At 39.0% G+C, this 27,457-nt stretch overlaps 1 protein-coding gene across 4 annotated transcripts in view; it reads left to right on the top strand.

The window, feature by feature from the left end:
* The window catches only part of LOC116485540 (solute carrier family 12 member 7), an 81,795-nt gene extending 58,311 nt beyond the window's left edge, over positions 1 to 23,484 (top strand). For 2 of the 4 annotated variants that reach the window (XM_032181014.1, XM_032181016.1), the window contains exons 16-25: positions 1,126 to 1,230; positions 3,479 to 3,647; positions 7,569 to 7,764; positions 8,121 to 8,290; positions 8,437 to 8,568; positions 9,940 to 10,047; positions 14,325 to 14,506; positions 15,766 to 15,780; positions 21,953 to 22,086; positions 22,523 to 23,484. In XM_032181014.1, coding sequence (XP_032036905.1) covers positions 1,126 to 1,230; positions 3,479 to 3,647; positions 7,569 to 7,764; positions 8,121 to 8,290; positions 8,437 to 8,568; positions 9,940 to 10,047; positions 14,325 to 14,506; positions 15,766 to 15,780; positions 21,953 to 22,086; positions 22,523 to 22,614 — 1,303 coding nt within the window. In that variant the 3' untranslated portion in view covers positions 22,615 to 23,484. Of the gene's footprint in view, positions 1 to 1,125; positions 1,231 to 3,478; positions 3,648 to 7,568; positions 7,765 to 8,120; positions 8,291 to 8,436; positions 8,569 to 9,939; positions 10,048 to 11,955; positions 12,073 to 14,324; positions 14,507 to 15,765; positions 15,781 to 21,952; positions 22,087 to 22,522 lie in introns of all 4 variants that reach the window. The other 2 variants (XM_032181017.1, XM_032181015.1) reach the window with 2 other exon arrangements.
* Positions 23,485 to 27,457: the final 3,973 nt, after the last annotated feature.

Genomic DNA, 27,457 nt, shown 5'->3' with positions numbered 1-27,457 from the left:
AGGCTAGAATTTAATTTGCAATATACTTTAAGAGCCACACCTGTAAGAAATGCTCTACAGAAAGAGAGTTAAAGAGCATGCTCAGTTCATTAAATAATCTCATCTTGTATTTATTTCTGTATTTATGATTTTTGTGTGTGCATTTTCCATTTCTAAGGAAAGATCCAATGCAATTCTAGTCCAAAAAAAAAAAAAGACCAGAAAATTGAAATGAGTCTAGTTATTCTGGTGAGTAATTAAGCACAAGTGTTCAGTAGATCAACAGATATAGATTGTTCCATGTTGTGGATTCTCCGTCTTTTAATGCCTCCATTTCCAGGATAGACGCTTTCTTGGATATAGTCTTCCTGGATTATAACAGCTCCTGCTATTGGTTTCGTTACAAGGAAATTCTTTTGCTTGTTTTATCCAATAAGTCAGATCCGATGAAAGGAATTCTGCTTGTGCGTATATGTATGTATATACATACATAAAATATTTTGGATGTATATATATATGTGTGTGTATATATCCAAATTCATATACAGATTCTCCAAACGTTGGACCATAAGCTGTTGCATCTACCTTGTAGAAAGATTCTTTTTTTTGCAGAAACTCAGTCACTCCCACTACAAAAGCAAAGGCAGATTTGGTCTGAGGAGTGAGCAAGAACCCATTCTGAAACAGTCTAAAAACTTCTGTCCGGACAAATCTCTCTCCCTGGGAAGAAGCATAAAGCTTCATGTTCATCTGTGAGAAGCTGGGAAGAAAAGAAAGTAGAGACAGCTTTAGGAGGGTGGGGAGGAGGTGTAACCCTAACACATAGGAAATGAAATTTCGTTTTTTTGTTCTACCACTTACAAGCAATTTAACAGGTTCTCATGATTAAAACAAAAATCCTGAAGTATAAAAGAGAGCACAATAAATAGTAATAAATACTTAATAAATAGAACTCTTGAAAGAACCTGAGAATGCTTCATTATTGATTATTGGTTAGTCTTCATTCATGATTTAAGTCTGCGAGATAAGTCTTTTTCAAGCATTCATGTAAAAAATTATGTTCTTTATCCCTCACCTGAGAAAATGTACTTAATTTGTGTAAATAAACTGCATCCTGTTTAATTAAATGTCTTCTGCAACACAAAGAGCAGAAAAAGAGTGGGGTGATGGAATACGCGGACTGTCTTTGAATGCAGCTCGCTATGCTTTGCTTCGTGTTGAAGATGGTCCTCCTCACACCAAGAACTGGAGGTAAAAGTCTATGCCATCTAAGTTCACATCATTCTAGAAATATGTAGATCGATTGGGAATACTACTGGTAAAGCTAATGGCCAAAGTGATATTCATCTTTAAAATAAAGTTTTTACTTGGTCATGGAAATGATGGCTTTGCAATTCTATTGTTTTACTGTAATAGAATGTTAACTTGTGGTCAGCATGTAATCAGCTTGGTAGGGAAATGTATAAATTTGAACTGAAATCCATGTGATGTTGACGTGGTTTTCTAAAATGCAGAAGGGTTTTAATGTTTTTTTTTATCAAGATTTTCAGATTCAAAGGAACAGTTTACTTTGGTCCCACTGTCTCTAACGAAAGAAACGTGCTGCAATTCTGTAAGATTTCTATTTAAAAATACACAGAGGAGTCCTTATTTGTGGACATATGTTTTTTTTTTTTTTTTTTTTTATACTTACGTTACATTAAGGTAGATGTAATTTAATAGCAACGTCTTTGAAAGTGCTTAAATCTTACTAAAATCTCACATTTGGAGTACTTTGTTTGTAATGGGGATAAGTGTCCATTGCTGTTTTTATAGTCTATTCCTTTTACTTGGTAAACTATCAATTTTTCAAAGCCAACACAAAAAAATATTTAAAAACATAAGTATTTTCACATGTTGTCACTTCTGATATACGCAGTGCAAATTAAAATAACTCAGAGATCAGTGGAAGATACAAAAAAGAAACTGCCACTTATCACAGATGTGATTGTATCCCTGGGTACACGTACAACCAATGTTCTGCTGCTCTTCTGTGTGACAGCATTATTTGTATTATTTTACCTTTTCTTATGGGGCTGAAGAACCCAAGCAGTTACTAAAGAATCCATGAGCCATTGCTTGTTCCTAACCTTTATATTGTGTATGAGCTTGACATCTATTGTAAACATTAGTGTAAATGTTAACTTAAATGTCAACTAAAATAACTTAATGTAAATGTTAAATGTCTGCAGCCAGTTACAGATGACTTATCCTGCTATTGTGTCAACATAATTGGTAGAACTAGACCTTCTTGTTCTATCTTAAGCTGTGCTGGTGTTGAGGAGGGAAATACACTCCAGTTCTCTTGTAGTTCTTTTGAATTTTTAGTAATGACGTGAAAAGTATAGAACTTTTGTTTGGGGACAGTAAGCAAATTGTGTATTGAAGGAAGCAGAGTACAACCTCATTAAGTATGCAGATGAAACCAAACTCATGCTGTCAATGCAGTCAAGAGTATGACTCTCTAGGAAGGACCTAAAGAGGTAGAGGTATGAGTCAACATGAACATCATGGTCAAAGGCAAAGTCTACTCCATGGGACAGACTAGTGTTGCCATCCACCCACGGTCCCTCCCAGTCCTCCCCCCACAACTAGCCCAGTGCAATAGTACAGGATAAGGATATTGAAAAGAACCTGTTGTTCTGAGTGCATAGTAAGCCAGCAGTAGGCCTTGGCATTGCTGGACTGCAGCAACAGGAGCATAGCTAGCCTATTGAGGGGAAGTAAATATTCCTCTTTACACAATGTTCATTAGAATATCTTCGGAGTATTTAATTCAGTTTTAGGCACCCCACTACCAGACAGACATCAGTAAGCAGCAGTGCATTCAGCAGAGGACCACCAGGATGCCTGGGGCACTGGAGCATGTCTCCTGTGGGGAAAGGCTGAGGGAGCGAGGTTTATTCAGCTTGGAGAAGGCTTAAGGGGAATCTAAAAGCTAGTATAACTACCTGGTAAACATCCGGTCCCTAAGAGGAGACTGTTGAAAAGACAGACTCTTTACAGCAATATATGATGGGAGAATGAGAGAAAATGCTAAAACGGAAAGGAAAAAAAATAAAAATAACGACAGTTAAGCATTGGTAGGTGTTGCCCAGAGGTGGTAGAATTTCTGTCCCTGGAGGTTTTCAAGATCTAACTGGACTGAAGCCTAAACAATCTGATGTGCAATTCAACATTTAACTGCTTCAAGCTGCAGGTTGGACTATATAACCTCCAAAGGGTGATAGTTCTGTTTCAACAATTTTCTTAGTAAACCTATTCTCTTAGGGTAAGGTGTTGAGGATGGTGGCTCATGTACCTGAAATGGTGTAGCTACTGCTAATTATGATTTCTTTGCTTAATGTTTGAATGTCTGCCATTGAATCTGCATTTTATTGCTTATTAATTCTATTTTTCCAGTTCTTCCCTGCTTTTATGTATATGTATGTGTGTCCTCTTATGTAATTTTTTTTGGCAGACCTCAACTTTTGGTCTTGTTAAATTTGGATTGTGAACACTTGGTGAAACATCCAAGATTGCTTTCTTTCACCTCCCAGTTGAAGGCTGGTAAAGGGCTGACTATTGTGGGATCTGTGCTTCAAGGAACCTATTTGGATAAATGTACAGAAACTCAGAAAGCTGAAGAGGTATGTAAAAGATGTATTACAAACTCTTGTATTAGTATTTAAATGTTGAATCTGATATTTTGAATGAAACTGCTGTAAAAAAATGCTTTAAAAAATGTTCTGACTGTCAGCACAATTGATATATGCATATAGTTTATATATTCATATATAAATAAAAACTAGGTTGGTGTACTATAATCAAATGATTTATGAAAATTCCTAATGGAATGAGACAATGCTGATACTTCTTAGACGTATTTTCAGTGTTGAGGGCCCTGGGTTCGCAATCAAATTGCATTCTTGAAAAATATTAAGTGGTAGATTTTTAACAAATAACTTTATGAAGAAAACAGTTTTATTCATTTTAAAATGCAGAATTTTGGCATAATTTCATCCTCTAGATGTATACCTTATACTGCTTTCTACATTGTCCTAGAAATACTTAGAAGAGCTAAAGTTAGGAACAACCTTTTTCTTCACCTTAGTTGGTTGCTTAAATATAAAGCAACATCATTCTTTTTCTCTTTACTATTTGCCCCATATGGCCAAAGATGGTGGGATGAGGTGGGAAAAAATAGCAAGTTGTCATATAGTTTATGATGACATCTAACTGTATTTACAAACGCAATTTAATTTAATTTGAATTTTTGTTGTTGTTGTTTGTTTGTTTGTTTGTTTGTTTTCTGACAACCTGTATTTGACTGTGCTACCTATTTGGATTTACATGGAGATGTTTTTGTGGGAAGCACTTGAAAATATCTGAACTCTAAATTTTAAATCTGTCCCCTGAATGAAAAATGCAAGTTAATAGAGTTATTTGTTCTGAATATCTGTTCATAAAAATTTGATTTTCAAAGCAAAGCAATTTTACATTTTTGTTTCATCTTAAACAAACTGTGTACTTCTTTGTATACTGCAGTAGCTCCAGTATTGGTATATGGTGGTAGTATAGATATATAGTTGCTTATAGAGTTCTAAAGCTGTCTTACTCCTAACTTTACAGAGAAGCAAAATATTTTTAGAAAACCCCATGTAGTCTTTTATCTCTTTCAAATATGGGTAATATCTGCAGTATTACTGAAATGAGCAACAGTTGAACTGTCTACTGTTTTGATCCAAGGCTTCTTGAAATCTGTGTAAAGACTCCTAAAGCACTAAATTATTTGGATCTGACACCTCTAGCATAGATAAGCATTTCTGAGAGATGGATCTGGGAATTAATTTACGGGAGACCTAATCTCTATGTTCTCAAGTCAGACCCTCTACTGTCAAGATCAAGGATACTGTTGCTTTTAAAACATAAATGAAGACAAATTTTAAAACAGTGTCTGAATGGCTCAGTGGTTTTGGAAAACATCAGCTAGAAAATGCATTTTCTAGAAGATTTGTGGAAAATCAAAATTTCTTCTTTTTCTCTTGAAAAGGATATATATATATATATATATATACACACGCCCTTACAGATATTGTTTGTACACACAGACTTGTCAGTTTTGATACCAAGTTCTCAGAAGACTTTTTTTTTTTTTTTTTCTATACTGGTATACTGAACAGAATTTCTTATGTGAAACCACACTAAGCTAGTAGCAATCATTTTGTAATCAAATGTCTCCTTACCAGTGTTTTATAGAGATTCTCTTGCAACAGTACTTTTTGATTGGAAGTCGTTGTGTGGTCAGTAACAGAACCTAAGAGCAGAGAATTGCGTTACTTTTTATGCAACAGTTCTTTGTCTGGCCTCCAGTTATCATCAGGAGGGAGATGGAGATATGCTTAAGGAACAGCAGACAAGAGCACCTAGTGAGAACTTATGTACAGTGAGACAGAGATATGAGCTTGCAACTATAAGGAATAAAAAGTGGGCAGGAATTCAGAGGATTCTCTTCTGTTGAGAGGCAAGTAGAAACAAGATGCTACCAAGGTAGGAATAACATTTTGAAGGACACTGTGGGCAGCATGAACTGTCCAGAAACCTCCTCTGAAACTGTCTGTCCAAATGCAGAGAATAATTTACAGTTCTTCAGTCCTCAGCCTTCTTTGTTTCTGACACAACTATGAAGCCAAAGAGCAAACCTAGTGACTCTGTCCACGGTTAGAAGCTGCTTCATCCAAAAGAAAACAGGAATGCATTAATGCTATTGTATGTGCTATTGAAGGTTATTTTGTGAGTCCAAAACCATCTATTCCTCTGAAATTCCAAACAATTTTCTTCTAAAACAAACAAAAAATTACAAAATATATATATATATATATTTTGGTGCTTTCCGTCAATACATATTTTGGTGCATTGGTGCTTTTATTAGAAACAATGTTTATCTCCCGCGTAGGCAATTGATGATTATAGGATTTTCAAAGTCATGCTATCAAAACATAGGAAATGCCAAATCTGATGTTCCCTTGTCAACCTTAGAATCGTAGAATCATTAAGGTTGGAAAACACCTCCAGGATCATCTGGTCCAAACACCCCTTTAGTACCAATGTCACCCACTAAACTATGTCCCTCCCTAAGCATCAGGTCCAACCTTTCCTTAAACACCGCCAGGGATGGTGACTCCACCACCTCCCTAGGCAATGTGTTCCAATGCCTGACTGCTTGTTCTGAGAAGAAATGTCTCCTAATTTCCAACCTAAACCTCCCCTGGAGCAACTTGAGGCCATTCCCTCTAGTCCTATCACTAGCTACCTGTGAGAAGAGGCTGACCCCCCAGCTCCCCACAGCTTCCTTTCAGGTAGTTGTAGAGAGCAATGAGGTCTCCCCTGAGCCTCCTCTTCTCCAGACTAAACAACCCTAGTTCCCTCAGCCACTCCTCATAGGACTTGTGATCCAGACCCTTCACCAGCTTCGTAGCCCTTCTCTGGACATGTTCCAGGGCCTCCATGTCCTTCTTGTACTGAAAGGCCCCAAACTGAACACAGCACTTGGGGTGCAGCCTCACCAGGGCAGAGTACAGGGGGATGATCACCTTCCTGTTCCTGCTGGCCATGCTGTTCCTGATACAAGCCAGCATGCTGTTGTCTTTCTTGGACAACTGGGCACACGGCTGGCTTGTGTTCAGGTGAGCATTGACCAACACCCCCAGATCCTTTTCCTCTGCACAGCTATCCAGCCACTCTGCCTGTAGTGCTGCATGGGTTTGTTGTGGCCAAAGTGCAGGACCCAGCATTTAGTCATGTTGAACCTCATCCCATTGGCCTCTGCCCATCAACCCATCCTGTCCATGTCCCTCTGCAGGGCATTCCTACCCTCTGGCAGATTGACACTTTCCCCCAACTTGGTGTTGTCTGGAAAACCTTGATGCCATGTGGGATGCTACTTTTAAATTATTAGGTTATGTGACTTTATGCTGGTGTTTAACTGAAGGGGAGCCATATTGAAATTGAGGAGTGTGGGAACTGAATCTTGTCAGCTTATTTTATCATTATGCAGCCAGTGATTCTGACTGTCTCCTGCATGTCTGTTTTACCATGTTTGGAGCAGATAAATAGAGAATGTGCCTCTTTCTTAATGAGTTCTAAAATCTTTGTCATCCCATTTTCCATACCCTTCCAATTCCAAAAGAAGGACTTGCCATTCCATAGATACAGTGTTTTCTCAGTGAATAAAGTTTTGACTTCACTTGGAGTAGCATTTATTATCTTTACTTAATATGATTTTACTCATATCATGTTGATTCTTCTTTGGAAGTAAAAGGCTGAATAACTAAACAAATGAAAAAACTCTGGTGTCTTTTCAGGGGTTATTCTGGGATTTAGTTACCATAGAATTGTAGCACCATGAAATCATATTTAGGTTGGAAATCACTATTGGGGAATTGGAGTGGCTCCTTGATGTTGGTTGTACATTGTGTCTAATGTTTTTCTCTTATGTGGTACTGTTATTCCTTATAGTATTTATTATCAGTGTTGTTGACTGTACTTCATGTGTACTTCCTTTCACACAGAATGTTAAGGCCTTAATGGGAGTAGAAAAGACTAAAGGATTTTGCCAGATTGTGGTATCTCCTAGTTTCAGAGATGGAATATCACATTTGATTCAGTCAGCTGGTCTAGGAGGAATGAAACACAACACAGTCTTGATGGCATGGCCACAGTCATGGAAGCGGACAGAAAATCATTTCTCTTGGAAAAATTTTGTTGGTATGTGTTTATTGACTCTTACTGTAGTTGTAATACAACTATATAGCTGTTGTATTTGCTGTGTGGGGAAAAATGTGAGGCTGAATATCCAGTGGACACTTGGTATTTCCCCACTTCTAACTTCATGTGGAGTGGGTACTCTCAATACTCAGTCTCTTCAACCATGGCTTCTCTTGTCCTCTTAGGCGGATTATTCACTAAACCCAGAATGTCCTCTTTCACCAAGGCAGAGTCTGAGAGGATTTAAGCTCTTAAATTTAAAACAAACATCAACAACAACAATAAAAAAAATACAAATAAAACATTGGGAATGAAAGCTAGAAGTTCTTGATCAAATGTCTTATTTTCCCTTGCAGACACTGTACGAGAAACAACTGCAGCTCAGCAGGCTTTATTGGTGGCTAAGAACATCGATTTGTTTCCAACAAATCAAGAACGTTTTACTGAAGGAAACATAGATGTGTGGTGGATTGTTCATGATGGTGGTATGCTGATGTTACTGCCTTTTCTCCTTCGACAGCACAAGGCAAGGACAATAGAAAATGGCTGGGATTTCATTTTGTAATAAATAGTTCTAAATGTTTCTAATGAAATGTTCACTGTGAAAGAATTATACTTGGAGATAGCAATCACTGTATTACGAATACTTATAAATAATGCATTTTTGGATAGGTTTGGAGAAAATGTAAAATGCGTATCTTCACTGTTGCTCAAATGGATGATAATAGCATTCAAATGAAGAAGGATCTTCAGATGTTCTTGTACCATCTTCGCCTGAATGCTGAAGTGGAAGTTGTTGAAATGGTAGGTTACTGCATTTTTTTTCACTGAAATTGAGACTAAACTTGGGAAACTGGATTTAGTCTTTTTGAAACTAATGTGTTAACATAAATACAACACTGAAAAGATTTTTAGGGAGTGATCACTGGTAAAAAAGACCAACTGTGCTTAGTCTAATAATCCCTGGCATCCAGCATGAGAAATGACTAACATGTCCATCTCTCTAACTGTTGTAAAAATATGTCTCTGGAATAAGGAATCTTCAGCCCCCCAAGAAACTGTCTGTTGTTTTTGGCATTGTCAGTCTCTTTGGCACTGAACAGCAAGACAATGTAGCTACAGATTCATGATTCAAATTCAGACAAAGTAAATTTGTATTTTGTTATTTTTAAACACCAGTGTAAACGGCTAAAAAGAAAGGGATAAAACTGTACATACCCATCTGGCAACTAAGGAAAAGCATAATTTCACTTTCAGACCTAAGACCAGAAATCTCTTCTCCACTCATTCTGAAATGGTACGAAGGAGCATAGGAATGGGTTGTTCCTTTCAAGATCTTGTGTTCTTAGAATCTTTTGAGATAGCTGACCTCTCAATATTTGTCATGCCATAAAGCAGATTTAGACTGTTTTAAGAATCACTTAAATTAGCATAAATAACTTAGGAAAAAAAAAATGCTGTGGCATACACAGGTGAAAGAAGATGGACAGCATACCACAAGAAAGGCCTTGGTTGCATTGTAAGCAGAAGTCAGCATAGGAAGCACAGTTTATTCGTTTCTTATGTGGGCCATATTTAAGCCTGAGAATCTTCCAAATGTTGAGATAGTTTAAATACCAGTGGCAGCACAGATAAGTGGTTGGGGTTGTATGGGTTGTATTTTAGCTTTGAGCTCATGTGAGAATATATACTAGAGTTTCTTCATAAGTGCTTTTATAGTGAACAGTTCTCACTGGAGAAAGGGTAATGTGTTATGTTGTGACTTTAGACTGTTTCTAAAGACACAGAGTGTCTTTAGATAATAATAATGCTCACATGCTCAGGGGTTAGCAATGCAGACAGTTTGAACAAATGCCTTTGACCTTTCCTCACTTCTGCAGCCTTGTTGGAACAGAACAATGGAAAGTCTGTCCCAAGTACCTAAAATTTAGCTAATATTACATTGCTGTTGGTATGGTATGGCAGTTTATAGTAGGAGATTGTCTTTATTCTTAACACTTCATCTTCAAACAGCAGAAATCGTCAATAAGATATACGTTTGGGATTTCTCTAATGCCATAAATGAATCTAGGGCTCAACGAATGCAAAAATAAGTGGGGTACAAGTGTCTAAATGTTGGTCATTTTTTGAGTGGTACTTCTCTTCTGATGTTTCTAATGCCAATCATTTTTGCAGTTTGAAAATGACATTTCTGCATTTACATATGAAAAGACACTTATGATGGAACAGCGATCCCAGATGCTAAAACAGATGCAACTATCAAAGAATGAAAGGGAAAGAGAGGTAGGAATTTCAGTTTGGTAAGATACTCTTTCAAAAATATGAAAATCATGTTTCTTAATTGTGATTTCTTATCAGTTTCTGACTTGTCAAAAACTTTTTTAACTGTACTGTATGTTACTTTCTCTGCAGCAGGTTTCACTTACTTGAATAAAATAATCTGAAGAAAAAAAATCCCTATGTATTTGAATAAGTATACATGTAGTTTTCCTGGTAGCTTTGTTTGTTTTTGTGGGTTTTTGTCTGTGTGTGTATTTTTTTTTCTTTTTGGATTTTGTGGTTTTTGTGGCACCAAAAGACAAAATTAGGCTGACTAGCTTGTAATCCTCTGAGCCCGTATTTTCTTCCAGATGAGGATGCTATTTGCTGCTCCCCTACTCTTGTTAGTCCTCCATGGTATTTTGTACATTGTAATAACAATTTTTTTTCAGCTATGTTTTCCTGAATATTTGTAACTTTATTTAAAATGATCTTCTTTTTCACTTTTGGATAGTGTTTCTCTCCACTCATTTATTCTGTTAACTACCCTATTATTACCAACACATTTTTGTGCTTTAAAAGTTATTAATTTGGCTGTTCTGTCATTTGCAGTGATTTCCCTCCCATGCCAAATGAGAGATCTCTACAGTGTTTAACTGCTCATTCATGAAATAACTAGAATATTTGTCTTGGTGTATTTTGTCTAATGAGAATTGTAACTCATTTTACACCTAAGCTTTTTTGACATTAATCTTTCATGCCTATGTAGTTCCTTTGTTTTTGTCCTTAGTTATCCTTTTCATTTTTGTAGGATTTCCTGAAGTTACAGTGTAACTATAAAAATGTGCAGCTGTACATTTTAATTTCTTTCTCATCTGTGTCATAGCAGTTTCCTTTTGGTCTGAATCTACCTAAAATCTTTCTAGTAAAAGCAAAACAAAACAAAAAAAACTCTTCTGTGCTTGTACTTCTTCAAACCTTCATCGAGATAATCTGTTTTTGTACATTGTTCTTTTCATTTTTCCTTCATAAGCCTGCTCATATACCTAAGGAATTGTCCTTGTCCTCCCTTCTTCTCTCACTTTTTTTTTAAGTGAAATTTGCTTGATCTTAACCATGTGATGGTTGGGTTTTCTTGCAGAAATGGTGCACAGGAGACATTAGATTCTTTTTTCTGCAGATTTAGATGCATCTGCTAAATGCTTATTTACTTGACTTTGTCAATAATGCTGCAAATTTCAGGGGATTGGACTAGATGATCTTTCAAGGTCCCTTCCAATCCCTAACATTCTGTGATTCTGTGATATGGAAAAAAATGTAGAGATAGATTCACTTCCTTGCTGATCTGCTTGATTGTGGTTGGCTTTTTCCTCTGGTTAGTTCTAGCTGTTGGGGCAGGCAGCAATTTTGTTCAAGTTTTGATATGGCAGTCATCCATCCCAACACTACTTGGTGTTGGGTTGTTCCACATAAGTACTCTTGTATAGATTGTAAGATTGACAGAAATGTGGACACATGTAGATGAGGAGCACAGTTATAGTTTGTAAATCCCTGGGGAATGAATCTACAGTTGTCCATACTTGCGATTATGACTGAATGAAATCAATTCATCTGAGCCAACACACATAGGAAGGGACATGACCCTCATGAACACGTGAGTATATGAGGTTCCCATAATGTTTTAATTCATTTCATGATTTAACAAATCTCTGTAAAGAGACTTTTTTTGAAACAGTTAGCAGTTAGGTACAGAACTCCACAATATACACATATATAAACAAGTGCCACATCTGTGAAAACAAACCAAGTGTATAATAACCTATGATACCATATCTCATCTGTTTAAATGAGGACATTTTTTATTTTGAATAATACAATTGTCTGTTCTTTTTCTTTAGACTATTTTTGTCATTGGTAACCTTTTTGTCCCAGATTCAGAGCATCACTGATGAGTCTCGAGGCTCAATCAGAAGAAAAAGCTACTCTAGTCTACAGTCCATTGGCCAAGATGTACAGGCATTGATGACTAATGACTATGGAGAGGAGGAGGTAGCTGGACATAGTACTGGCTGTATAGGTCTTTCCCGTCGCAACACTTAGTGCCACTATTGCAAACTGAACTAGAAAAAAACATCTTGATTGTTACCAAAACAGGATTTCATAAATTTTAATTTCAGTATAGTCTTAATCATGCTATGTTTTTTTTTTCTCTAGATGATGTTTGTGACATGAATTGCATCCTATTTTGTCACAGTTTTGATTAAAAAATTGCATGTGTTATCTGGGAGCAATTGGTTTTCTTAAGAGTTAGAAGCAACAATATTTATTTGCCTTCTCTCTCTTATACATTTTTATAGTGGATGTTTGATTAATAAGCATGTTTCATGCTTTCAAAGCATTGCTTTTCCTTTTTAGTTCCCTTACTGAAGTGCTGAAGCTTCTCAAAAACTGTATAGATAGGGCTTTTGTAAGTCATTACTATTTTTCTGCTTACCGAGCTTGAAAGGAAGTTGACTGGTGTTATCAGTGCTGTTAGTGTGCACTTGAAGTGTTGCTTATCTGTAAAGATGCATAGCGTAGTTTGTAGAAGTGCAGTATTCCTTTGTGTTTCCCTTTTTTCTTGAAGTATGGAATCATGCCTTTTATTACATGGATTTAAGTTGTTATCAAGGTAGCAATAACAAAAATAACAAAAAAGAGACTTTTTGTCTCTGCATTTTTATCAAAATGTACTATAGGCTCAGAATTTGTTTTGGCCTCACTGTCTTTCTAAAAATTGAGAACTAGCTTCCCCTAAAGCATAACTGAATTGAATTCATCTTACATTTGTTAGTTTGAAGTTTTAGTTTATTGGACACTGCAGTATAGCAGGTATAGTAGCTGCATGTATTTTGTTAACTTCTTCCATATTCACAATAGCTACTGTATTCACAGTAACTTCTGATTTATACTCTTGACTCGTTATTTACTTTTTTGGGGAGATATGAACACCATCATACAGAGAGGTGTGAACCAGAAAAATGAGCTCCAGGATTTGAGAATCCTCCAGGTTAGGCTAGGGATGGGAGAAATAATTTAGGAAAAACACAGGAGCACTTAGGCAATTAAAACAGCTACAACTACAGTCTGTGAACCACTGGGGGGAATCAGTGTTCTGAGAATGAATGCAGTTTTCTTATTTGCTTCAATTTTATTAATGTCTCTGATTGTGACTAAATGAAATCAATTCTTCTGAATCACCACATGTATGGAGGGGCAATGCCCCTCACTAGCATGAATAATCGAGATTCTTGAATGAAATAGGGGATCCAATTCACAATTTAACAAGTATCTGAAGGTGGTTCCTAACTGTTAAAACTTTAAAAACAAGGAAGCAAGCAAACAAAAACCACAAAAACAATCATCCTTCCACCAATACCTATTTATTTACAATCATAAGAGTCTAGGGTACTGTACTTGGGATACTTTTGATGGAAATACAAAAGCCTATGGACAATGTATTATGATGGAAAGTAAACAAGAATTAAATATTCTATTTTTTTTTCCTCAAGAGGACAAAGGGGAGTGGGAAATGGAGATCTCAGAAGTGTTTATACATGAGGGAATAACATTATATTCTTACTGGTTTGATTTACTGAGTTACTGCTATTAGAACAGAAGACAAGGCTCTTCCATGGTAAGACTGTGATTGGCTTTTGTTATTTAAAATGCATTTGTGTGCAGAAATAATCTATGATCCTTCCATCAAAATGGAACATAGCTGGCCTTCACTTCAACCATGGAAACTCTAAAATCCAATGTTGTGGTTTTAGAAGTGTAATGGTCATGCTGCTAATTCAGATAAAGGCACATAAAATCTTTCAAGTGCAGTGCTTACAACATTGTCAGAGCAAATTAAAAATAGCAATTTATCTGATAGAAACCTGAGGAAGAATGAATACACTGTCCTACATGTTGTTCACTGTCATAAGCCTCTGGTATTAATAAAGATTAAACTCAGGTTGGATTCTAACTCACTTTAGTTCACTACAAGAATCATGTCCCAGCCCAAAAGTAGTCCTACAAATATAAACAAATAACTAGATTTTTAGAAGCAGTTTCATTTCATGACAATGTCAAAACACTTTCTGATATTTGTTCACAAAATAAGGGGGGGGGGGTTCTGATTTTTCTTTTGCTATACTTCAGCGAAATTCAATTTCAAGGTATTAATAATCTATAATCTACAAATGATCATTTGGCTGAATTTTGGTTTGGTTTCTTTTGTGTGTGTGTCTATCTGTCTGCCTGTCTGTCTCCAGGCTCAACTGATCCATGACAGAAACACAGCCTCGCACTCAACTCCAGCTGTCAAAGCAAGTGTGGCTGCTTCTGTGCCAGAAAAAGTGCAAATGACCTGGACCAAAGAAAAGTTTGTAGCTGAAAAGCATAAAAACAAAGAAACAAATGTGTCTGGTTTCAAAGATATTTTCAACATGAAGCCGTAAGTACATGTGTGATAGTTGGAGTTTGTATTCGATTCTGTGTTTTGGGTGTAGGGTTTTCTTGTTTGTTGGGTGGACTTCGGTTGGTTGGTTTGGTTTGTTGCTGCTGTATAGTTTTGTTTGTTTGTATTTAAGAGATTCATGTTTATTTAAAGTTGAGTACAAACATGGTCTTTCCATGCACTTCACTTAAATGCCATCTTTGTGAGACAGGCTGGGTGGAATGTCTGTAATAGACATTGTTAATATACATATAAAAATATTCATAATGTTGTGGATGAATCTCAAGTATGACAGACTTTAAGACTTTCAGCTTATGGATTGTACCAGAAAGCACAGATGTTTAATGCTTAATGGTAACTTTCGTTTTCCTCTCTTCATCTGGATATCATTTCCCTTAAATTTACTGTTTTTTGTTGGGGTGGTAGAAGTACAAAGAATCAGATAAACTAAAAATCTTGAAAGAGATTTACATGATTTTTTTGAAAAAAAATGTTAGGTCTTCTTCCTCTAAAATGAGTATATAAGCACAAGTTCTATATTGCTTTATACGTATGTCTTGATATATTCAGTATTTCCTGGTGAAACTATGCTTTATCTCTAAATGTCTGTTAAAATATAAGTCACTTACTCACTAAGAGCTACTGTCAGGCCTGAGCTAGTAGACCCACGAAACTGATGAAAGAAGGATATCAGCTTATTTGCTTCCTTCTTGTTTTGTGATTCAAGTGCATACACGCATCTTTTCTGAGTTCTGGAAGGAAATGAATTCTAAGCATGGTCTGGTCTATTCTTTGCCCATGCTCAAATCAAAAATGTTAATGGCAAGGGAAATTTAATGTCTAGAGGAAACATATATTAAATCTAGGACTTAGAGACAGATTTAGGCACTAATTCTAGGTGTACTTAAAATCCTAAATTGTTTTGTGGATTTGCTCTAGGCTTTGTTGAAAGAATTTGCCTTTTGCAAATTCCAAAAATCTTGCTCACCTTCTGGAGCTCAGAACAAAAAAACAGGTGCTCTAATTCTTAGACTTTTTTTTTTTTTCTTTTAAATGTTGGAAAGATTTCCTGTTTCTTTAGAATTGTACAAGGTGTAGACTTATTGGTAGTATTATTTTAAAACTACTGTATAAGATCGGGGTGGAAATTATGGTTTGAACTTGGTGTGCCAGCACAATGCATTGCTATTATTGAATTAACATGTACCTAATAGCATAAAAATAATTTTTTATACGTTTGCTTCCCTTCCATGTAGAGAATGGGGAAATCTGTAAGTCTCTAAATTTCATTTCACTTAAGCAATTTTGGTTGTGTTCCGTAGTTCTTGTGGTGGTGTATACTGTCTGCATGTTCCTAAATCATGATTTGCAGTTTGCATGTTGTTTTGTTCATTGTTTTTTATGCTGTGTTTTAGCATTTATCACTGAAAAATAGTTTTCTTCATTATCTGTTAATGTTTTCTTCTAAATATCATCAACTTTCCCTTCAAAGTAAGTCACAGAGCAAGTACTTTAGTTTCTAGATGAATGCAAAATCTGACAGTACTCTTCTCCACAAGATTAAAATAAAAAAAAAGGTGAATATAAATTTGGTCTGGAAAAATAGCCCCCAGTGTGATAAGTTCCATTCTTTTTGTCCAAGTATTTATATCACAAAGAACTTTCACAGTCCATGAAATGCCAGTTCTGCCTCACTTCCACAATCCACATACAGAACTATAGTGAGTTCAGATAATAAATTGGGTATGGCACTAGCATATAAAAATCATAGAGTAGAATCAAAGAATCATTTACATTGGCAAAGACCTTTGATATCATCAAGTGAAACTGTCAGCCTGGCCTACTGAGTTCCATTGATAAACCATCTTTCTTAGTGCTAGATCCACACGTCTCTTAAATACCTCCAGGGATGGAAAAACCACCACTTCCCTAGGCTCAGTGCATTCCAACACTTGACCATCCTCTCTGTGAAGAAATTCTTCCTAAAATCCAATCTAAACCTCCCCTGGTTCAATTTGAGACAGTTTCCTTACACCCTGTCACTGCCGTCTGAGAAGAGACTGACAACCTACTTTCAGGTAGTTTTAAAGAGTGATGATGTCTTCCCTCAACCTCTTGTCCTCTAGCCTAAACAATCCCAGTTCCCACAGCCACTCCTCTTAAGCCATGTCTTCTAGTCCCTTCACCAGTTTCGTTGTTCATCTCTGCACACGTGAGCAACTCAGTATTTCTCTTGTGGTGAGAGCAAATGAGCACAGCATTCAAAGTGCAGTCTCATCTGTGCCGCATACAAAGGGACAGCCGCTTCGCTAGTCCTTCTGGTCACACTGTTTCTGATACAGGACAGGATGCCAATTGGCCTCGTTGGCCACCTGGGCACACTGTCAGATAATGTTCAGCTAGTTGTTGCAGCACTTTTAAGTCCTTTTCAACTGGGCAACTTTCCAGCTACTCTTCCCCAACCCTGTACTGTGGAAAGGGATTATTACGACCTAAGTGCAGTACCTGGCATTTAACCTTGCTGAATATTATGCAATTAGGCTCTGTCTGTCGATCTACCCTATCTAGATCCTCCTGCAGAGCCTTCCTACTCTCAAGCAGATTAACAGTCCCGCCTTACTTGGTACTGTCAACAAACATACTGAAGGTCCACTTGATCTCGTCCAGATCATTTTTAGCAAAATGTTAAACAAAACTGGCCCCAGTACTGAGCCCTGGGGAACACAGCTGGTGACCAACTGTCAGGTGAATTGAACTCCATTCACTGTGACTCTGAGCCTGACATCCAGACAGTTCTTCAGCCATTGAGCCGTATACTTGTCCAAGCCATAAGCAGCTGGATTTTCCAGGAGGATATTGTGGGCAAGTGTCACATGCTTCACTAAAATCCATGTAGACAGCATCCACAGCCTTTCCCTCATGTAATAAGCAGGTTGTCTTGTCAGAAGGAGATCAAGTTAGTCAGGCAGCAGGACCTGCTGGCTGAATCTGATCACAGAATGTGTGATGACATTCAGGATGACATAACCTTCCTGGTACTGAGGTCAGACTGACAGGTCTGTAATTCCCTGGATTCTCCTTCCTGTCCTTGTGAATTACAGTTGCATTGGCTAATCTCAAATCATCTGGGACCTTCCTGGTTAGCCAGGAGTGCTGGTAAATTATTGAAAGCGGCTTGGTGAGTATTTCTTCTTGCTTCTTCAGTACTCTTTGATGGATCCTGTCCAGCGCTGTAGACTTATGAGCATTTAAAACATGGGGGAGGTCATGTACAGCTTCCCATTATATTATAGGGGCTTCAAGTCACTCCCTGTCACCATCTTCCAACTCAGGGGGCTGAGTACACTGAGAACAATAGGTCTTACTAAGTAAAGACTGAGGCAAAAAGACCATTGAGTACCTCAGCTTTATCTTCCATCTTCCATCACTATGTTTCCCCTCACATCCAATAAAGGATGAAGTTTCTCCTTAGTTCCCTTTTTCCTGCCGATGTATTTATAAAAGCATTTTTCTTTTACTGCACTAGCCCAATTGAGTTCTAGTTAGGCTTAGGCCCTTCTAATTTTCTGCCTGCACATCTTGACAGCAGTTTTGAGTTGCCTGCTCCTTCTTACAGATCTCATGAACTCTCTTTTTCTTCCTGAGTGAAGAAGCTCCCTGTCCAGCCAAGCTGATCTTCTCCACCACTGGCATGACTTCTGGTGCATTGGGACAGCCTGCTCCTGTGCTTTTAAGACTTTGTTATTGAAGAAGGTCTTCCTGGGTCCTTTGCCTTTCAGAACTGTCTCCTTAAGGGACTCTGTCAACCAGATCTCAAAATAGGCCAGAGTTTGCCCTCTGGAGATCCAGGGCAGAAGTTTTGATAATCACTTCCTTTACTTCACCAAGGATCAAAAGCTCTATTGTTTTGTGACTGCTTGCCTAAGATAGCCTCCAACCACTACCTCACACAAAAGTCTTTTGTGATTGCAAACAGCAGCTCAAGTGGGACACCTTCCCTAGTTCGCTTCCTCACCACCTGTGTCAGGGATTTATCCTCCACACACTTCAGCAATATCTTAGAATGTCTCCTTTTTGCTGTATTGTATTTTCAGCAGACTTTGGGGAAGATCTCCATTAGAGCAAGAACTAGTGATTGTGAGACTTCTCCTAGTTGCTTATAGAATTTTTGATCTAACTCTTCATCCTGGTTGGGTGCGCTGTAATGGACTCCCACCATAACATCAGCTTTATTGGCCTTTCCCCTGGCTCTTACCCAGAAACACTGAACCCTTTCATCACCATCACTCAGCTCCATGCAGTCAGAGCATTCCCTACTGCAAACGGCTACCCTACCTCCTCTCTTTCTCTACATATCTCTCCTGTAGAGTCTGTAACCATCTATCACAGCACTCCAGACATGAAAGTCCTGAGACTTAAGAAAAATTCAAGTTTACCTTGTTTAAATAAATGCAGCATGGGAAATAGAAGCACTTAAACTGGGCTGATGAAACTGTTTTATTGGATGAAGTGATTGGAATTCCTTTGTGCTCCCCTTCAGGTGCTCTCCCACTGACACCTGTTCCGTTTCCCATCTCTGAACGTTCATTGCTGATGCTGACCAATAAAAGAGGACTAATGTTCCTCTCCCCCAGCAACTGTAAAGCTCTCTTCACCAGCTTGACAAGCCTGTAACCAAAGATACTTTTCGCTTTCTCTGACAGATGGGCCCCATCAGTCCCCAGTGATCCCTAGACCAGGTTTCTCAAAGAGTCCCATGGTCTAAACAGCCAATCCCTGTCTGTAGCACCAGCTCCTTTCAAAACCTTTTCCTCTCAGCAGAAGGATTGAAGAGACAACCACCTGTGCTCCAAGAGCCTCTACAGCTGCTCCAAGGGCTCTGTAACCTTTCATAATACACCTTGGACTGCTCTCGACAGGGTCACTGATACCCACATGAAATAAAAGCAGTGGATAGTCTGTGGGCTGTACAAGGCTCGGTAGTCTCTTGGCGACATCCCCAGCATGAGTCTCTCACATGCAACAAACCTCTTTTGAGGTTAAGTCAGGTTGGAAAATGGGTGTTTCCATTCCCTGCAGAAGAGGGTCACCTATGACTATCACCCATCGTTCTTTCTTGGTTAGACTGGTCGTTATACTGGGAATAGACTGAACTGGCTGAGTCCACACCAGTGGCTACCCTGACATGACAGGTCCTTCCTCCGTAGTCCCCAGAGCAGTAAACTGGTTCTGCAAGGGCATATCAGGCAGTGGGGGAAGTCTCTTCCTTCTGATGGTCCTTGCCATAACAAGCTTCATTTTTCTGTTTTGAGCATTGTTTCCTCCTGTGTATTCCTGCAGGGGCAGTTTCTGATTGTGGCTCTGATGCAGACTGCACATGGAACCACCCAACTCCTCAGGTTCCCTGATGTCGTGCAGTCAGATTCTCACTTCCGACAGCAGTTTCACTACCTGCTGCAGGAGGCCCTCCATCTGGGCACAACTTCAGCAAACAGGCCTCTGTGCCTGCCACAGGAGAAAGATCTAGGCACTTCCTGCAGTCTGATCTGCACTGCAGCCTCACCTTCCAGCAGCTGTCTAGGTGGAGGCATCAAACAGCACTGGGGTGGTTGGTATAGACACCTGCAGCCTTTGAATGCCCACTATCCTGTCTTAAGAGCAAAGTAAGAAGGGTGGCCTTCACTAGTGCAAATGGTTGCTGCACCATTTGGGGCATCTCATCTCTGCTTGAACTTGTGTGGAACCAGCTCATGATGCTCTGTGTGCTTTTTATTGTTTGTTTGTTTGCTTGTTGTTGTTGTTTTTCAGACCTGTGTTGTCTTCATTTTGAGCTTCTTATGAAAACTAGAAGGCATACTTGGTGTTCCATATATTATTTCATTTCAACCAACGCTTGAAAGGGAAATGAGGTTAGATAACCTCAGTTCACGTTATACATGGTGAACAGTCATTTTGACCCATTATTTCAGTTCTGAATGCTTGTCCACTCCATCACAAATTTACACCTACCTTATTTCCCCTTTATTTTATATGTAGCTTTACAAAATTTCTAATTCAGTATTTATGCACCTCTTCAGTTATACACCCCTCTCCTCATAGTTTTTCTTTTGTCCCCTTAAGCTGCTGTTCTGCTTCTGAAAAGCTGTGGTTCAAGTATTCTTTTGTTCCATACATGGTTTGCTTACAGTTGGCTCTTACTCAGAACAGATGGCCCTTGTGACAGAAAATTCCCCAGCCTGATAAACTTAGCTTTCAAAATGTCCCTGTCTTTTGGAGGAAAATGGGTATTAGTGAAGCTGGTCTCCACTGATCACTAAGTTGCAGGCCAAGTGTCCTTTTTTCTGATTGCACCTGTAAAGTTAAGGATAAAAATATGACTTGAGACATGCCATTTCTAATAGTTTTGTGTTAACAGCTGTTCCCTTTGCGGTAAAATAGGGTGTGCTGGAACACAAGTACGCATGCACCCAGCCTTCTCCATTTTTGTTGTCCCACCCTTTGTTTGAATGAACCTGTGTCTGTCTGCTGCACTTATTTATGTCATCTGATGGTGGCCTTGTGTTGCTGGAAGATTCTAGAATTAAATATAAAGTAGTGTGTGTTTTCTTTTGTAAATTTTGAGATCCAAAATATTTTTGTTTTGGGAAAAGGGATCTCATTCATGTCCATTGTTTCCCTAAGCTAAAAGAGTGCTGAAGCATTTGTACTATCATTTTGACTACTGTTGGTGGAATTCAGAAGAGTCTGGACTTGGTCAGGCACTTCAGAGGATGTCTATGTCCTGCCACTAGTTACATGCCAGACCTAAAACAGTATGGGAGCCCAGCTGAGCTCACATGATTTTATGGGAATTGGGGGGCGGGGCGGGGTGTTATTGTGTGTTTTTGAATTTATTTTTTTTCCTCATAAAATCTTTGCTGTTCATGAAGCTTCTTTGCTGGGCTTACAATAATCCTGTAAAGGACCACAAGGGAAGTCTTGTACTGGAAATGATAACAAACACCGTAATCTTTCTGTTATATTTCTGTAGCTCCTTTGGTGTTTAGAATTCCTTGCAAAATCCAGTTATATATTTATTTAGTTCGATTAGCAGGGTTCTCACTATTTGACTAAATTTCATTTCCACTGAAATTAAGCTTTTGATTCATCTTTGTAAATGATAACTGACAACTGAAAGAGTTGTGCATTTTGGCAATTCACTTAATGATGATATTCAGGCAATTTTAGGTTTTATTTTTGAAGAAAAAAATCTTTAAAACATAGGCATTTCATTTTCTCAAATTTATATTGAATATGTACAAGTGAAGTCCAAGAAAATAGCTTGTTATACATGCATACAGATTATGCTTATAAATTCAAATGCATAAGATGTGTACATTTTAATTTATAAGCACAGATATGTAAGTATTGTGGCAATACCTAAAAAGATTTGTTTGTGTACAGGAATCAGTCGAATGTAAGAAGAATGCACACCGCTGTGAAGCTCAATGGAGTGGTGCTTAATAAATCACAACATGCTCAACTAGTTCTCCTGAATATGCCTGGACCTCCTAAAAACAGAAAAGGGGATGAAAACTGTATCCTCTGCTATATTGCTTCTATAGTTCCTGAAATTGGAAATTTGATTTTTTGGTTGTGCCACTGTCTACTTTCGATTTCACAGAAAAAAATCAAGTGTTGATAGTGCTACGACTGTCAACCACAGAAATTTTGTCAGTTGAATTGATGCAAGACATTCCTCAATGCTGAATTTTCTTTTAACTTTCTATTTTCTCTTTTCTGTAGGTCAGTAGGGCAGAAAAACACATCTTCTTGTACAAATCCCCAGAATTAGTCTTCACTTCTTCTTCCTGAGTAAGCAGGTGGAAGTGCCCAAGCGTAATTGGGCAATAAAGGGAGATACACAGGAAAGCTTCCTGATGAACTTGTTTTTTAATTGTACATCAGATATCTTGGGTCATCAGTAGCTGTTTTGCTTCTTTTCTGTGATCTTTTCACTTAACGATACTTCAGACATGGAGTTTTTGGAAGTACTGACAGAAGGTCTGGACAGAGTTCTCCTAGTCCGAGGCAGTGGACGTGAAGTGATCACCATTTATTCTTAATCTGTTTTCTTTTTTTGTTTGTTTGTTTGTTTTGTTTTGTTTTTGTTTTGTGATTCTTGGGGCAGGGGGCAAAATGTGCAACATTATTTGATGTAATTGGAGCGGCTTCATTAAGAGCTCTAGTACATTGCAAACAATCAGCAAACTGAATCTTCTGGTGAGGTGTTCTGTTTTGTTTTTTGTTTTTTGTTTTTTTACTAAAACGTTATATTTAAATTATATTTTCAAGAGATTTATGTTGAGAATATTTCTGTAGTGGATTAATAAATGCTGCATGGATTAGGATAATTATATATAGCATATTCTGACACCTGTTAATCTGTGGTGAAACAAGAAATGGTAATGCTATTTTACTTTTAAACATAACAGAAATGTAAGCAACTTTTATTGTTCTTAGTCTCTGCTCTGCTTCTAAATAAAAGGGAGAAGTTGGCTTCCTCACTTACAAAGATGCTGCTATGTTGCTTCTGTTGGGATTAGTTCAGGAAACTTAATTCAGAGATGAGTTTAAAAACAGTCAAATTAGGATGTTGTTAGGTATTTTGAAGTATTTCCCTGAGGTTCATGATTTGCCATGCTTGCTTTAAATAGTGTTTTTTCTATTTAAAATACTTCAGGAAACGTATGTATACTTCAAAATCTTCAGGTGACAGTAATAGTAAATTGTACATCTTTTATTTTTTTTTTAATGAGCTACACTATACTGCATAATTATACCAAACAGTCCAATTCATAGGAAGTCTATGATGCAGTATCACCATTATAGCTATTAGTAAGCCACAGCAAACTGATCAGTGATGTGTATGTAGTCTCTTGTTTTCAGATCTGTGTATTTTGAGAAATGTTGTATGTACACACTGCTGTGAAAATAAAATCTCCTTTTCAGGAAAACAAAACCAAAAGAGACCATAAGTGTTTTATTTGTACTAGTAGAACAGACAATTTAAGTGCTTGATAGAAGCAAAGTTTCTAGTCAGAAATGTGCCTGCTTTCAATCATTGTTTACTTTTGCAGTTCTAAAGACACTGAGATAACAAAATGATCTGTGAGTAACTTCTCCCTTGTACTATGGCCCTCCAAGTGCCTCTTGGTGTGTCCTGGAGGTGAGAGCCATCTGAAGTGCAACAGGTTGTTTTCCTGACCTGCTGTGCTCCCTGGTTGTCTAGCAGCATCTTTGGATGCACATCTGAGTTCCTTCCTGAGCTGAAGAAAACAAGAAGACTGGTAGCCTCGAACTAGCAAAAGCAAAGGAGATAAGGGATGAAAGCAAGAATGAGGAAAAGAGCTGAAGGAAGATTCTAGGCTGACCCATAGTAACCCTTTGCTCTTTAAAGGTAAAACACATTAAAAACCACATCAAAAAAGAAACATACGGAATTGTGGGATTAGCCTACCCCACTGCTGGTCCTCCGTTACTCACATGCTTTAGTGGGAGATAAACTAGGTGAACTAAAATGACCGATTATCGCCAAACACCTGATTCTGCTGAGCCATGTGCCTCAGGAGCAGCTCAGCACAGAAGAACTTGCCTTCGCCGTTTTGGGCTAGCTGGTGAAACACAACTCAGGGGTCCCTTGTACACAGCAGTTTGTTCTTTCCTTGTGGGGTGGCCCAGCTGGGCTGTCCGCAAAACCAGCAGAATGCACATTGAGCCCAAGCCTGGCGAGAACAAGGCTCACACACGCTGCACCATTCCTAACCTGCGCAAAGTCAAGGGCTTTGAAATTCTTACCGCACCACAATTCGATAATGCTGTTTGAAAGCATAAGTAGTTTTGGAAGTGTATTTGCTGTGCACCTGTGGCCCTTTGCTGTGCACCTGTGGCCCTGTCTCCAGAAAGAAGGGAATGCTAATTGGGCTAGAGCTTGCATTGGGAAGCTAGAAAACCACAGCACCTGTGGTCCTGTCTCTGGAAAGAAGGAAAACTTGGAAAATTCAGGAAAGGTCCTGTCTCTGGAAAGAAAGAAACTAAGCTAGAGCTTGCACACAGATGTGTGGCAAGCAGCAAACTTGAGCAATGCTAGTATTGTTGTTCCCTCCCGGGCTCCCAGTATCGATGAGTGTCCTACTGCAAGGGAAATCTCTGTCCTGTAGAGATGCCGCTCAATGGGGCCAGTAAGAAGAATGCTGCCCAGGGACTGCCTGTTGCTTCCTGGTTTCTGAGAGACCAAGGAGAGCTGTGGCTCAACTTGAAACTCCAGTTTGTACCACCAAAAACAGGCAGGTCTCTTCACAACAGTTGCTGTCAGGCACTGCCCTGGATGACAACGTTGGCCTTATGGTCCATGCAGAGGTAACTGCTTCCATCCTCCAACCTGACCCATGCCGTGCCTCAGTATCCCATTCATTCTTTCAATCAACCCATCAGCTTGGGGATGGTAGGTAAATTGGAATATCCAATCTCTACCTAGCCATTGAGCCCCATCTAGGACATTGTGTCCACTAAAGTGTGTTCCTTGATGGTTGGGGGCCAATGTAATCCATATGCTATTCAAGGCCCAGTGACTAGATGCCTGTACATCTGTTTGCTATAACATAATTCCTGGAACCAGAGCATCATCTTCCAGGGCTGTGAATTTTTGGTAATTTTTTCTGAGAGCAACCATGTCTGGTACTGTAACTACAAGTGGGGGTGTGACTTTGGTCAGCTCTCTACAATCTAACTTCTCCTAAAAGCATTCACGGTTTCTTTAACAATTTCTACTTGTCGAAGTGCCTGAACTTTTACAGTCGCTATCTTGGCAGGTGCTGGCAGCACAACTGGATCCCACTTTGGGAATTCACACAAAGCAGTTACAGACTGAATAGTAAATCCCGCTTGCGATGTCCCGGAGCAAAAGTGACCGTTTACTGTTTCAACAATTCATCCTGCTAACACATCAATACCCAAAATATATTCTTCAACTGTTGCAATTAACACCATTGTGGAAAATGGGGTGGTATTTCCTTCTGTTAAAGTAACCTTAGCTTGGGGGCTGAGGGGAGGAGGGCGGGAATTTCTGTGCTCTGTGGTGCGGCTTCTTTACCATTAATCTCTATGTAATACAGTAACTTCAGCTCCAGTATTATCCACCAGAGCTAACACAGGTAAAATCCCTCCAGACTGACACTTTATAGTTGAAGGAACACAGAGGTGTTGGTCCTCCTTGTGGTAAGAGACTACAGTGTAGATAATTTGGGAGGAACCACCAGACCTTCCTTTCTGCTGTTTTGGCACTTGCCAAGTAGTGCCTTGCCTTGAGATGGGGTGGAGGGGAATTATTATTATTATTATTATTATTATTATTATTATTATTATTATTATTATTATTATTTTGCATAGGTACTAACTTTTGCCATTGGCGAAACAGTTCTGATGTTGTGATCCCATCTGATTGTGGGACACTGACGCACAAGATCATTCCACATCTGTTTCCTTGTATTCTTTTGGAATACAGGTGCGTGTGATATGCACCCCTCTGCCTGCCAGCTGCTGCTGCTCCTGCATTTCTGCGAGGGGCTGGGCTTCTACCACCTCCCTGCTTTCTGAATCTGGCTCAAATTCAATCTTGGAGTCTGTTGACTCTCTCCAGATATTTCCATGCCATTCCCAGGACTACTGGCCTCCTTGCAAGGCAAGACACCTTACAGCAAGAGACAGCCAGTCCATGTTTCACACTCTTAACCCTCAACACCCAGAAAAAATGGCTTTGCTTCATGCTTCACATGTTTCTTGCAGAAACTGTGTCTTCTTCATGCCTTTGGCCAAGGCATGTGGTACCTTGTAAAACCCCTTGTTTGAAGTGACACCTGTGATGGTGTACCATCACCTGTGCTATGGGGACTAAAAGAATTAAAGCAGGTTCTTTAGGGATACTGAGTAGAATGTGGACGCCACTTAGTTGTGGTTATAATTAGACCTACATTATTAGATAGATTTTTAGCAGTCATCATGGCTTTTTTATTATGTAAGATTTTTGATCACCTAGACACTCTGCCAGTTAGGTCAAATTCTTAATAATCATGATCTAAATTCAGAATACATGTAAAATTACATGAGTTACTCAATCCTCAGACGAAACAAGATGATGTTGGCAGTGCCCCTGGCCATGGGGGTCAAAGGTTTTGCTGCCCAGCAGCAATTCTGACCTAAGTCCTACTGATAGCTGCTGGGTTTGACGGGTGGTATCTCAAATGCTGCTTTGCTCCCTTGCTTTGTAACGGGTGTCACCATATCTTAGAGACTCCATGCCCAGGGCTTTCACAGTGCTGGTGGGCACATGTGCTTCCAAAAATCATGCAGAGAGGTGGAAGGGGTGACTTGTGATCAGCCTGCCGGCAGATAGCAGCTGCATGCTTCATGAATTTAACTGTATGAAGTTCAACAAGGCCAAGTGCCGGGTCCTGCACCTGGGGCACAACAACCCCAAGCAGAGCTACAGGTTGGGAGATGAGTGGTTAGAAAGCTGCCTGGCAGAGAAGGACCTGGGAGTATTGGTTGATAGTCGGCTGAATATGAGCCAGCAGTGTGCTCAGGTGGCCAAGAAGGCCAACAGCATCCTGGCTTGCATAAGAAACAGTGTGGCCAGCAGGGCTAGGGAAGTGATTGTCCCCCTGTAGTCGGCTCTGGTGAGGCCACACCTTGAGTACTGTGTTCTGTTTTGGGCCCCTTGCTACAAGAAGGACAGCGAGGTGCTCGAGTGAGTCCAGAGAAGGGCGACGAAGCTGGTGAGGAGTCTGGAGAACAAGTCCTATGAGGAGCAGCAGAGGGAGCTGGGCTTGTTCAGCCTGGAGAAAAGGAGGCTCAGGGGTGACCTTATTGCTCTCTACAGGTACCTTAGAGGAGGCTGTAGTGAGGTGGGGG

The sequence above is a fragment of the Aythya fuligula genome, chromosome 2, assembly GCF_009819795.1.
Source record: "Aythya fuligula isolate bAytFul2 chromosome 2, bAytFul2.pri, whole genome shotgun sequence".
Lineage (NCBI taxonomy): Eukaryota > Metazoa > Chordata > Aves > Anseriformes > Anatidae > Aythya > Aythya fuligula.
This window is presented reverse-complemented; position numbering and strand designations above follow the sequence as displayed.